Source organism: Hydra vulgaris, chromosome 01, assembly GCF_038396675.1.
Source record: "Hydra vulgaris chromosome 01, alternate assembly HydraT2T_AEP".
NCBI lineage: Eukaryota > Metazoa > Cnidaria > Hydrozoa > Anthoathecata > Hydridae > Hydra > Hydra vulgaris.
The window spans coordinates 53,672,625-53,686,194 of record NC_088920.1 but is presented as its reverse complement, the minus strand read 5'-3'; the positions used below and the strand labels follow the sequence as shown (position 1 = coordinate 53,686,194).

Below are 13,570 nucleotides of genomic sequence, written 5' to 3'. Positions count from 1 at the left end.
AGAAAAGAAATGGCAGAGGCAATGCGAGAATCGACAAAGTGCTTTCCAGAAAGTATTAACACTGTAAGTAAATCAATGACTGACCTGGGAAATGGCATAAGTCGTTCTATTGAGCTTTTGGCACAAGCTATGATAGTACAAACTCAACAACAATCATCAAACCAAAATCAGTTCTATCAACATTCACCTAACGTACATTCACAAATGCAATTTAGTCCCTTAGTGTTACCAACAAATACTTGTCTAGATAAAAACACTTTCAAAAATATTGAGAAAAAATAAAAACAAATAATTTTATAAAGAGTTTAATAAATATAATATTCAAGATGTTTATTATATATATATATATATATATATATATATATATATATATATATATATATATATATATATATATATATATATATATATATATATATATATATATATATATATATATATATATATATATATATATATATATATATATATATATATATATATATATATATATATATATATATATATATACATATATATATGTGTGTGTTTGTGTGTATGTTTAATTTATCAAGTCTGTAAGAGTTCTTCGTATAACTAATCCTTCAGCTTCATTTATAGAATATATTGAGTTTGGTACATTTTTGTATTCTTTTTCGTTTTTTTTAATGAGATCTGTTTGTGATTTAGCTAGGTCGTCGTCAACATAAGAATTTGTTTTTTCACATATGTTTGCAATACAAAACAAGCATAAATAACAGTAGGAACAGCTTCTAGTTTAAGGTCAACCTTTCTTGTTAAAATACCCCATCTAGCTTTAAGGCGACCAAAAGCGCACTCAATAGGATTTCGTGCTGCTCTAAGCATGTTGTTAAAAATTACCTCTTCATTATTTGAACAATGTTCATATTCTTTCATACAGAATGGTAGTAATGCATAGGCTGGATCACCAATAAGATAATTAGGTATCTTCTCTGCTTTTTTTGTTGGTTTTTGAAACGTTTGAGGAAGAATAGCATTTCTTAACTTCATATTTATTGATGAGTTTGCAAACACTTTAGCATCATGTACACTTCCTGGCCACATGCGCTCAACATCCATGAAATAGCCTTTGTAAACACATACAGCTTGAACACTTAGAGAAAAATATTGCTTATAGCAAAAAAAATCTTGTGAGTTAGTTAATGAACGACGAATAGGGATATGGGTGCTATCGATGCATCCAAAGGCTTGTGTCATTCCAAATTTACTTTCAAATTCTGATTTCGCATTTCAGTTTGATTTCTTGGAAGAAATAGATACTTTGGCCCAAGATACTTTGATATTGCCTTAAAAACTGAAATTATAATGGCAGAAGCAGTGCATACTGCAATTCCAAAAGTATTTGCAGTCATTCCCAAAGATCCAGTATCTTTTAAGTAGTATAAAGTAATCGCTACTTTTTTATCTGCTGATAGAGCTCTAGAGTTAGGCGAAAAAGGGTCAGGAGATAAATAAGGGCTTAACTCTGAAACCAAATTCATGAAAAGAAACCGTGAAAGCCTAAAATTTGTTTTCCATACATCAATTGGAGCTACACCAGTTATTATATTATCCCACCATAAATCAGTTCTGCCAGTTTTAAACCAGCAACTACGATTTTTTTTTTTAAAGCGCCTATCTCTTGCTTGTTTCATCTTTTGAAGTAGTTGAGGCCAGTTTTAAAATTGCGTTTATATGAACTTTTGCCAAAAAAATATAAAAAGATATCGAGGTTAGCCTAGCTTTTTCTAGCAGGGCTAGCCTCTTTATCGGTAAAATAATAACTTTAAAGATGGCGGCTATCGACAAAAAAACACATTGCATTTTAACAATATGTTTAACCGGTGTTATAACACAAATAATGCTTCTTAAAAGCCTAATAGTATTATACAAGCTTCACAAATTTAAATTTGATAATTTTTTAAATAATATTCTTTTACGAAAATCCATTACTACCATTCTGTATGAAAGAGTATGAACATTGTTCAAATAATCAAGAGGTAATTTTTAACAACATGCTTAGAGCAGCATGAAATCTTAGAGTGCGCTTTTGGTCGTCTTAAAGCTAGATGGGGTATTTTAACAAGAAAGGTTGACCTTGAACTAGAGGTTGTTCCTACTGTTATTTATGCTTGTTTTGTATTGCATAACATATGTGAAAAAACAAATTCTTATTTTGACGACGACCTAACTAAATCACAAACAGATCTCATTAAAAAAAACGAAAAAAAATACAAAATGTACCAAACTCAATATATTCTATAAATGACGCTGAAGGATTAGTTATACAAAGAACTCTGACAGACTTGATAAATTAAACATACACACAAACAGACATACACATACAAATATATATACATTCATAATAATAATAATAATAACAATAACAATGATAATAATAATAATAATAACAAGAATAGTAATAATAATAATAATAAACATCTTGAACATCTTGATAAAGACTCTTTATAAAATTATTTGTTTTTATTTTTTCTCAATATTTTTGAAAGTGTTTTTATCTAGACAAGTATTTGTTGGTAACACTAAGGGACTAAGTTGCATTTGTGAATATACGTTAGGTGAATGTTGATAGAACTGATTTTGGTTTGATGATTTTGTTGAGTTTGTACTATCATAGCTTGTGCCAAAAGCTCAATAGAACGACTTATGCCATTTCCCAGGTCAGTCATTGATTTACTTACAGTGTTAATACTTTCTGTGAAGCACTTTGTCGATTCTCGCATTGGTTCTGTTATTTCTTTTCTAAATTGAGTATTGTCTCTAGCTTCTTTAAGCAGTAGTTGGTCGTGTTGGGCGGCGCTTAAATTTTATTCCAAGTGCTTTCTTTTGTTGTCAATGAGTTGTGGTATACAGCTTTTTATTTTTTTGGGTTATTAATACTATCTGCAGTTTCGCTGTTGTTGACTAACTCTACCTCTTCTGATAAGTCTTGATCAATTGAAAAATGAGTTTCTTCGGTTTCAACAAAATCATCCCCTTTAACACCAAATATAAGTAGTTCAATATTGGCTGAACCACCCCACTAGGAGAGGAGCTGGTTGTAAAACTCAAATATAATTTTACCACTTCGACTTCCACTCACAACTGCTTTCGAAAACTTTTGTCGGATTTCCTCCAATTTTTCTTGAACTCATTTAGTTCCTCGTTTTATTACTTCATTTGAGTCCTTTTCATTTAAAGTATCAATGGCAACAGGCCCAGAATACAACTCTTCATCTTTATTATAAGTCACTGCCATAGATAAGCGAACTTCTCTATATAAACCAACTATATCGGTATTAAGTCAAGGTTTTTATAAACCATCCTTGCTTTATAGCTGATAGCACAATTTATAAGGTTCTCTACCATATTATGATCCCATTTGAAGTTTTTTCTTTTTGTTTTATCAATACAATCAGCCATTTTGAGTGAGAGTTGTCAGCAGTATAAATAAAACTGCAACTAATAAAATCGAAAATTAATTGTAAATTATAAAAGCAAAACAACTAAAAATTTAAGTTGCCAGTTTTATTATTTTACGCGGAAGCTTTCAGATTTAAAAAAGGAAGAATTTGTACGCATGCGTACAAATTCTTTAAGAAATTAACCAGCACGTTTGCCAAGATCTCGGCAAAAAACAGTGAGATATCGCTATCCGGGCTAGCTCGTTTATTCATGTAAACGCAAAATAAAATTAAGTTAAAATATTGATGACGTCGATATCTCGGTAAATGGGCTGGCTCGGCAAACGAGCCAGCCCGCTTTCCATATAAACAGGCCCTTTGTCAGAGAGATTGTTTTTCTAGGACTATCGAATAAATTTTTAACTTTTTAAACGTTTTAATCTTTTAATTGCTTAAAAGATTAAAACGTGTAAAAGTGGATAAGTCTATGTTTTTAAACGTTTTAAAAGTATAGAGTAAAATATAAATAATATTTATAAAAGTATATATACTTAAAGTTTAAATTTTTTTTGTTGTTGTTGTAATTTGGTAAAACTATTAACGTAATACAGCGTGGTCGCAAATTTTTAACAAACATTAGCAGATGTTTTTTCAATAACTTTTATAATATCCAATTATTAAGAATTATACGTTGTGGCAAATGATAAAGTAGATAAAATTTTTAGCAAATTGTAATAAAAAGCTTTGACCAAAATCAGTCAATATAATTACTTAAAGTAATTTTTTTTTTTTGTCAAAAAGATTTATTCACCAATGGCATAGAAGTAAAATTTTCCAACTTTTAACTTTTGTTTTGAATAATAAAAAGACTAATTTATTTTACTTAATTTATTGGTTTAAAAGAAAATCCGAATTTTTTTAAATACTCAATACTTTTGCAAATAATATCTTATATATGAATACGGTAATGAATAGTGCGCATAGTTACGCCTAATGTTAGTGTTGTTAATGACGGTTCTGTATTCTGTAAAATACACCATTTCTTAGTTTTAAGTAGTTTTTAGACTTTTTTATGCGCGGTTACATTTGCCATGCGGTCTTTCGCAAGCAAGCAAGCAAGCAAATTGGAGCTGATATATTATTATTTTCGAAAAGAATTGATGTTGTTCATTGTTTAAAATAGAAAATTCAAATAATCGTTTGTTTGTTGTTGGTTGTTTTTATTTTTCTAATTTTTATAGCCTGTTTTCATTTTTTAGAAGAAGTTTATAACTAAAATTTCTGTTTAAGTAAACTGTTTCAGTTTTGTCGTTTGTCTTTTTAGAACATTTTAAGCAAGTATTGTTTTATTTTCTGGAGCAATTAAGAGGAGCTGATGGCTTTTTTAGTAAGTTCAATTCATTTTCTTATTTATAGATTAAGATTATTTTTTGTAGAAAGAATAATGACTATGAAATTTTATTTATGTGTTTAATATGAAAGTTAAATAGAATAAGATTGTTGTTTGTGTTCATGTAAGTTTATATACATAAGTTTGCGTTTATTTCAATCTATTTTATATTGCTCTATATCTATATGTATATTTTATATTCTTAGGAAAAATAATAAGGAATAGAAAAATAAAAAAAAATTCTTCTGGAAATTGTCAAAAGAATGTTGTGTTATGCTTCATTTTAAGGTATCTGAATATGTATTTATTTGAAATTTATAATTTTGTTTTTTAATGGTTTCATCTTTTTCATTACAATGTTGTAAATTGTAGTCTGCATTCTTTGTTACATTAAAAAAATTTATGCCAATAAATGTCGTTTTATAGCTGTTAAAGGTTTGCTTACATGTTTATCTTATGCTCAAAGTTAAAAAGTTTTTGATAAATATGTGTATGAGATGATATATGTAGTTTGATAAATACAAGTATGTAGTGATATATATAGTTGTTTTATAAATGTGTTTATATTAATGTGTTTTTATAATAGTATGAAATGTATTTTATCCAGGGATGCGAAGTTTCAAAAAGACTCCAGCTTTTTGTATCTACTTTTTCCAAGTCTGTAGTGTCCAGAAGCTCTAAACATGTTTATTGACTTATTATCTGCTATAATAATTTCATGAGATTTGATTACTTGAAACTTATTGTTTATAAGCCAGGAGTCCTTGCCGCCATAATACCTAAGAATTCTGGGCTAATAAAATGATTGTTCCTCTAACCTAATAGTCTTAATTTTTTTACCTATTAGTAGTCCATAAACTTATTTATATTTTTAGTGCTCCTGTATACCAAAAACTAGGATAAAGTAATCTTTTTGTGACTTTCAAATCCGGAGTCCTTTTTGGTACTCTGCATCCCTGATTTTATCTAATGTGTACATGATTGTTAAATGAGGTGTTTTTATATGTTATATAACATTTAAAAAAATTGTGTTTTATAGTTAGTATAACTATAACACACAATATATTTGAGATATAGATCTAGAGCAAGATTCATCAACCTTACCAGTCAAGTGGTGTTACTGCTTTAGGTCTAAGTGTAGTCTAGCCAATATAACTATTCTGAAAATACATTACATCTTTAATTATTTTTTGTGTAATGTTGTTACCTTTGACTTATCTTTATGTTAGTGTCTGTTGTTAAAAATGATTTATAGGTAGTTTCATTACTAGAACTCGCTGCTTTTGTTTCTTAATATAAATACATTAATATAATTTCTTCAAGCAGAAGCATAAATTAGTGACTTTTATCTGAAATAGCACAGTGAATATTATTATTATTAGTGCGCATAGTTATACCTATTGTTCGATATTAGTTACAAATCTGTATTCTGTAAAATACACTATTTCTTAGTTTTTAAGTAGTTTCCAGACTTTTCTTAACGAATTGTTTTCTTAATGAAGTCATGACCTTTAAGAAAACACTTGGTTATGAAAATGTTTAAGTTGACATTAGGTAGATAATGTTTAGTAGCTTAAATTGATAGGTAATAGAAAATCTTTTTAAAATTTTATTAAGTAATTAGTTTATTGTAATCTTTTTTTAAATTGTACTTTTAAATGTGTTATAGATGTTAATATTGAAAATATAAGTTACTATAATTCTTATAGTTATTATATGTTTGTTTTTCTATATTTAATATACCATTAATCATTTTCATACATTTTTATTTAAGTTTAATTGTTTATAATTTATTAAGATTTAGATTATTAGAAAATTCATGTTTACAGAGTGTTATTTATCATGATCGAGTTGTTGTACCAAGGAAATTGTAGAGATTTATTTATAAAATGTACTATATATGTTATAAAACTGCTTTTATTTATTTACTAAAAGCCAAGACAACATTTTGCTAAAATGCAATTTATATCTTAATTTGATTTTTATTTTTTTTTAGTATTGTTAATCCTTTTGTACTTGGAAACAGATTTTATAGTTACATTTTCGATAAATGTTTATATTAACTGCCATGTCAACATAGGTTAATATAATTAGGTAAATCGATTTTGAGTTTTTATGTGGTTTTTTTTATTTTTATTTATTTTTTTGTAATTACGGTATCATAATTCCATTTTTTTTTTCTTTAAGATTTACGATTAACGCATTTATACGATTTTTAAAAAAATACCCTGATTTCCTTTTATTGTAAATTTTTTGTCAGTTAAAATGATATAAATATATGCAATTAGTTCAATTTTTTTTAAATTTCTCTTTTTTGTGCCTAATAATTTGTTGTACGTAACTTAAAAGATGTTTTTAAAGAGGGGTCGCAACTAAAAACAAACTCAAAACCTTTAAATACATGGAGAATATTGTAGTTTTGCGCATTTGTCAAATACGAAGTTACTTAAATTTTATAACGGGTTGAACTAATTAATTAGCTTAGTTTGCATTTGCAACACTTTTGAGGAAAGAAAATAGCCACTGTAAATTAAGTAATAGACCGACCGTAACCCGTATTACGGGTTGCTTTCTGCTAGTATAAAATGAAACTTGATGTCAAATATTTAACATTTGTTTCGAGTTAATATTTGATTGCTTTAAAACAAACGAGCTATTATTTTTCATTACACCAACGTTGTTTTTTATATCATTTTGGTTACAAATGCGACGTCCCCAACAACCAAAAAACAACGTTGGCCCAACGTTGCATTTTAAGTCGGCATTGCGTAATATTTTACGTTGATTAAACGTTTTATTTTACGTTGGCACAACATTGTATTTTACGTTAGCGCAACGTTGTAGTTTAAGTTGATTCAACGTTATATTTTACGTTTGCACAACGTTATATTTAACTTTTAACGGAATTAATTATTTTATATTAATACACGTATATAATTTTATACAAGTACTTATACATATATATATTTCAATTATTTTGATGAATTAAAATTGCTAATAACGCTTGTCTGAACTTATCTAAATGCATTTATTTAAAGAGCAGGTATTCATGTTTGTTTTGCTTGTGGCCTAATATTTCCTTATATGGCCGAATCCACCGTTCTTTTGGGACATTTCAATTTTCTTAATGCAAACCTATTAGTTATATATTTTTTATCTTAAAAGATTAGATGTTCATGTAGGTATGCATCATCCCGAAATCATTTAATTGTTCCAATGTATACTTTAAATTCTCTCAACTACAAATTGTTTTGGGACAATATTTCATTATATAGTGTGTTACTTACTGGACTTAAAAAAACATTACGTTAAACCTGTTAATTTCATTTGAATACTGCAAATTATTAAACCTATTTAAACGAGCTTCTCAAAATAAACCTAGTAGTTTTCATTCTATATAAAATTAATTAAAATAAACTTAAATCAATTTGTATAAGCATTTAAAATCAAATTAACGTAATTCAAAAAACTAATTAACAAAATACATAAAAACCTGTATTCCCAATAATTTTTTTTTTATTTTTGCAACTTTAATTTTTGGAGTTGTTGTTTCTGACTCAGAGGAATACCGTTTTGTTTGTAAGCAATCGTCAAAAAAAGAAAAGTTATAAAAAGTGGAAATCCCTTTTACATAATTTGATTTCTGAAATATCTCTTGTAGATTTAGTTTTTCGGAGCTTTTAAGTACCTGCAATAATAAATCTGTTCTTAAATTGGCTTGATGGACCATCTGTCCAAACTCTTAACTCAAAAACATCCTTTGGTAGGCTTTGAATTAATTTATCAAAATATACTAATTTATCATGAGCAGTACAATCACTAACAATAGTATGACAGTTTTTCGTATTTTGAAACCAAGTCACAGAAGTAAAGATAGTTACTTGCTGTTGATTCCAATGTGCATTTTGAACCTCATCTTGAGGAAAATGTTTTTAATTTTCTGCGTAATCCATTTGTATCACAGCTATTCCACTTACCTCTTTTTGTCATTTTTTAAACTTTTGTGCTGTTGTCTTTTTATAAAAATGTGAGTTAAAAAGCTAAGCATCAATAAGCACAGATGATCGTACAAGTGTACTACTGAAGTGCTTTGAACAAGTTGCTTCATCCTTCCATTATCATCTTGCCACTGTTTCTACTCAACAATTTTTTCCGAAGTATTACAATCACACTGCAAATTACGACTTTTTTTTAAAACCACATTCTTCATGCTGACACTCACTAAACCAACATGCTAGGTCATCTGGGCAATGAAGGCTAGAGTCTGCAGATTTGTTAGAATAAACAGGTATATTTGCACTGCAAACAGAAAGCTTTTTCAGTGAAAAAATTATATTTTGATGATAGATGCACGTGCATAAATTAGCTGATGTTTGTCGACTAAGGAGAACAGGTAATGGTCTTAAACTTGCAAATTTACTTCTACTAATCTTGATATTATCATTTTCTGGTATAATATATATAAGGCTGAGTCTCCTTTAGGCTCATGTACATGTATCTTTTTTAAATATGCTCTTTTTTGCCATTATTTCTGATATCAGCTCTATCTTTTATTCCAGGAGACATACGGCTAATATCATCATTTTTATGAAATTCAAAAACTTTTTGCTTGATTTTTTTGTTTAAGAAAGTTGCTCCTCTATACTCAATAGAACAATTGAGTATAGAGGAGCAATTTAATATACAATTTTGCAATTTAATTCAATAGCTATTTTAGAATAACTGCTTTTTGCTTTGAGGGGCTATCAGATAACATTGCTTTTACTTCATTTGCAGTTCTTGACAGAGAAGAACGTATACTATATGGCTGCCTGTAGTAAATAGTTTCATTAATTTTATTGTAAGTTTTTTTTCTCCACTTACCTTTTTTTTTCCATTTCTTTCTGTACTTTTAATTTTTCCCTTTCTTTCTGTATTTTTTAATCTTTCTTTATCAGGTTTTTGTTTTTTATCTTGTGGCAACTTTCTGTATTTCCCTTTTTTTTTGTTGGTGTTTCTGAACACATTCTTTATTTTTTTCTCTTGCTAAAATAGGATTCAATCGTCTCCATTTATTCTGTCTTTCTGCATTAGTTTTAGCCATTAATTTTTATTTTGGTCTAAAATCAAAATAAAGATTGTCAATAAGTTGTATAAATATTCGAAATACTTTCCATAAGATTTTCTTTCCATTAAAGGATAGTTTTATAAATATCTTGCTGTATTTTAAACTTTTTAAATGTCAAAGTGTTTTGGATTAGTTTCTTACTTTAAAGACTATGAGCCGTTACTTACGGGACATTGAGCCGTTACTTACAGGACCAAAATAAACATTGTCTGCAGGCTCTTAGGAAATGCTTCAACTATCAGATTTTTAGTTTTAAATATAAAAAAAGTAGTTTATTGTGATTGTTAAAATCCTTTCCCTTATTGGATACTTTTTTTAAGCATAAACTTAAAAACATAAAATGCTATATTTGTTACTTACGGGACACTCACATTGTTGGAAAACTAAAACAAATATTATATATTGTCAAAAAAATGAAGCTTATTTAAGTTATTTATGTTTTAGTTTTTTAAAAAAGAAGTTATAAAAAGTGGAAACCCCTTTTACATAATTTGATTTAATATAATGTATTAAATTTGTGGTAGTTAATTTAAAAAAAAACAGTTACTCTTAATGCTATTATAAACTTATTTACAACTTATTTATAATTAAGATTAACGCACTGCTTTAAGTTGCAATTAAAAATACAAAACAAACCCAAATAATGTTAACAAACCAAAATAAAGAATCTTTAAACAAAAAGTCGCACAAAGATAACTTGAGTTTTGATGGTAATTAAAATTTATTTTTCTGAAAATAACTCACTTGAGTAAGGAATCGCCCATATATCAAAGTGAAAAATATATTAGCAAAATATATTTCCCCAATCAACTGAAATATATGAATTAAAAATAGTTTTTATAAATTAGCACAGTGGATCGGATTTCTTTATTTTTTAAATTTAACAAAAGTTAAAATAAGTATTTTATTTCTTCCAGGCGAAATGATTGAGATATATGTCCTTAATGATGAGAAATCACTAAAACCCAAATATTTATTATCTAACGGCTCATAGAAAGGTTTAAAGTGAGTTGTGTTATGTTATTTACTGTGCCCCATTACTGGGGCGCAGTGAATAAACAAACACAGCCGTGAATTAATAATAGTGAATAGGGGCATAGGCAAAAAACTTTGAGGCTGAGTGAGTAAAGACACTGCACACTACACTTTTGGTATACTTATATTATTTACATTAGTATAAAATCGAAAAAATAGACATTTTGAAAATTAAGAAGGAAAAAAAAGAATTTTATTAATAACAAAACTTATAAAAATATTAAAAAATTAAAAAATTATTCAAATATTATTACTCATAACTTAAAAGTAATAAACTCATTTTCATGTAGTTTGCTTGTTAAAAATACTTGAATTTAATTTTTAAGATCATTAATAGGGCATATTGAATCAACCTATTCACTGTACCCTAATTCACTGTACCCCGCCATAACAAATTAAGTCTAATTTCTTGGTACATGAGTGTTGCTAAAAGAAAAGCTAAACTACTTAAAGGAAGCATCAATAAAAATCTGAATAAAAAACGTCAACCTTTAAAATTATTTCAACCACGATCTCCATAACAAGTAAAAGACGGTAAGAAAATTTACTTTAGTTAGCTAAAAACAAAAATTACCTACCAAAAATTAAGGTAGTCAAAAATTATGTGGTAACAACTTGAAATAAAGATGGCTGATATATAAGCATATAAAATGATTCCATTATCAAGATAAACAAAATATCTTTGAGAAAATATTTCTTATTCATTGCGCCCCTCGATCCACTGTACCCCAACTTCCCCTATACAAATATATATTTGTATACCTGCCTTTTCTCGATGCAAACACAAAGTTGATCCACTGTTTAAAATCCAACTTGTTCCATTAGATCAATGTTGATTCATTGTATATAATCCAATGTTAATCCGTACACATTGGACTAACGTTGCGTTATAAACATTGGACCAACGTTAATCCATTTACATTGGATCAATGTGGGGTTAAACACGTTTGGTCAACGTTGATCCATATACATGGGATATTTGCTAACTATTTTTAATCACGTCGTTATTAAAGTTTTTGATAACATAAATGCGATAAAACTAACATTGGATTAACGTTGTATTTGCATCAGAGAAAATAGCCGTCGTTTGCAATGTATTCACATAGATTAGGTAAACGTAAGTGTGCCAGCTAGGTTGCGTGACATAATTTTTGGATAAACCCCAAGCACATTTTAACAATAATATAAATGATGCTTTCAGTTTTCTAATATTTCAAGCTAATGTGATCCAAAGCTACAGTTCACAATCAAAATGAAAAGTCTCAATAAAGAGTTAAGTTTTTTGTATATCGCAGTACAGAAATACGAAATAATAAAAATAAAAAATGCTTTTTAAAATCTTTAAAAAAGATATTATATCAAATATGCAAGTTAAATTTCATTTATCCGTGTCACCTAATTCATATATTAAATGGTATATTCAAAGGTCTTTTATTGCTTGCAAAATAAATATGTTCGCAGAAAAGCGTCGAACAAGAAATAAAGTTGTTAACTTCAATTTTTGGTGTTGTTCCTGGATTTCAAGCATAAATATAAAATTAAAGCTTAAAATTTTTTAAAATTAAGAACTTTTTCAATACTCAAAATCAAAAGTCTTTAAAGATAATCGTAGTTTTGTAAACATTTTCTGTTCTCATAGTTGTGCATGTTGTGCAAAGGCGATTCTACAAACAAAATGAGGAGGGGGGCGGGGTGGGGTGGGGTGAATCTTTAAATAGTACCGACTGGTTCCTTAAAAAAAAAAGGTCCTCAAAACTTAATTTTACCCAACTGAATAATGCCAAATACCCGACTAGCCGACTAAATTTGTAAAAAAACCAACTATAACTTGAAAATTACCTTCTTTGGGGGAAGGGGTGCAACATCCCCACACCCTCTGTAAAATTGCCTCTGATGTTATGTAGTAATGCTAACTACTGAGTTATGAACACGTTTGTTAAAAACTTTACTCTTTTTGAATACTAAAATTGTTTAGACTCACGAGACCTGAAAATCAAATTCCAAAATTATTGTGACCGAAATCGGAGTTGGAGGAGGACCACTCGCTAATCAAAATGCGGTTCTCATTTAAACTATAATGTATATGAATAATGACCACGCCAGTCTAAAAAAATCATATTAGTTGCACTAAGGCATATAGTTTCATAAAAAGTGTATCCACAATTAAAATTAGGTATTTTTACAAAAAATTTTTGTCGTTTTTGATCTCTAAACACCTCTTTTAAAAACCGTTAAAAATAAGTAAATCAATTTTGTAATGGTTAGCCAAAATAAAATTGAATAAGAATATAAAAAAAAAGACTACACAAGATCAGTTTAAAAATAAATTATTAATAAATATAAATAGCAATAATTGTTAAAAACAGTTGTTACTATTTATGGATTTCAATATCCGATTAGAGCTTACTTTAAAAGAAACAATTTAAAATCAGATACTAATGGGTGCATCACCCATTAGTATCTGATTTTAAATTGTGTAAAGTTATCGGACAAAAATGCGTAAGTTATCGGACAAAGATGCGTAAGTTATCGGACAAAATAAAAATGTCAATAACTTATTTATAAATGAAAAAAAAAATATTGTTATATTTTTTAAATAAAGTATTTATCTACTAATTAAAATAAGTTATTTTT

General features: G+C 27.8%; 1 protein-coding gene and 1 long non-coding RNA gene across 2 annotated transcripts; one reads left to right on the top strand and one right to left on the bottom strand.

Moving 5' to 3' along the window:
• Nucleotides 1-669: 669 nt before the first annotated feature.
• On the bottom strand, nt 670-1,218 carry LOC136074549 (uncharacterized). The gene has a single exon (XM_065786881.1). The coding sequence runs from the start codon at nt 1,216-1,218 to the stop codon at nt 670-672; it is 549 nt and encodes a 182-aa protein (XP_065642953.1).
• Nucleotides 1,219-4,354: 3,136 nt separating this feature from the next.
• On the top strand, nt 4,355-7,087 carry LOC136074900 (uncharacterized). Its single transcript, XR_010635541.1, has 4 exons — nt 4,355-4,791; nt 5,001-5,082; nt 6,791-6,888; nt 6,982-7,087. It is a non-coding gene; the product is annotated as an uncharacterized LOC136074900 (long non-coding RNA).
• Nucleotides 7,088-13,570: the final 6,483 nt, after the last annotated feature.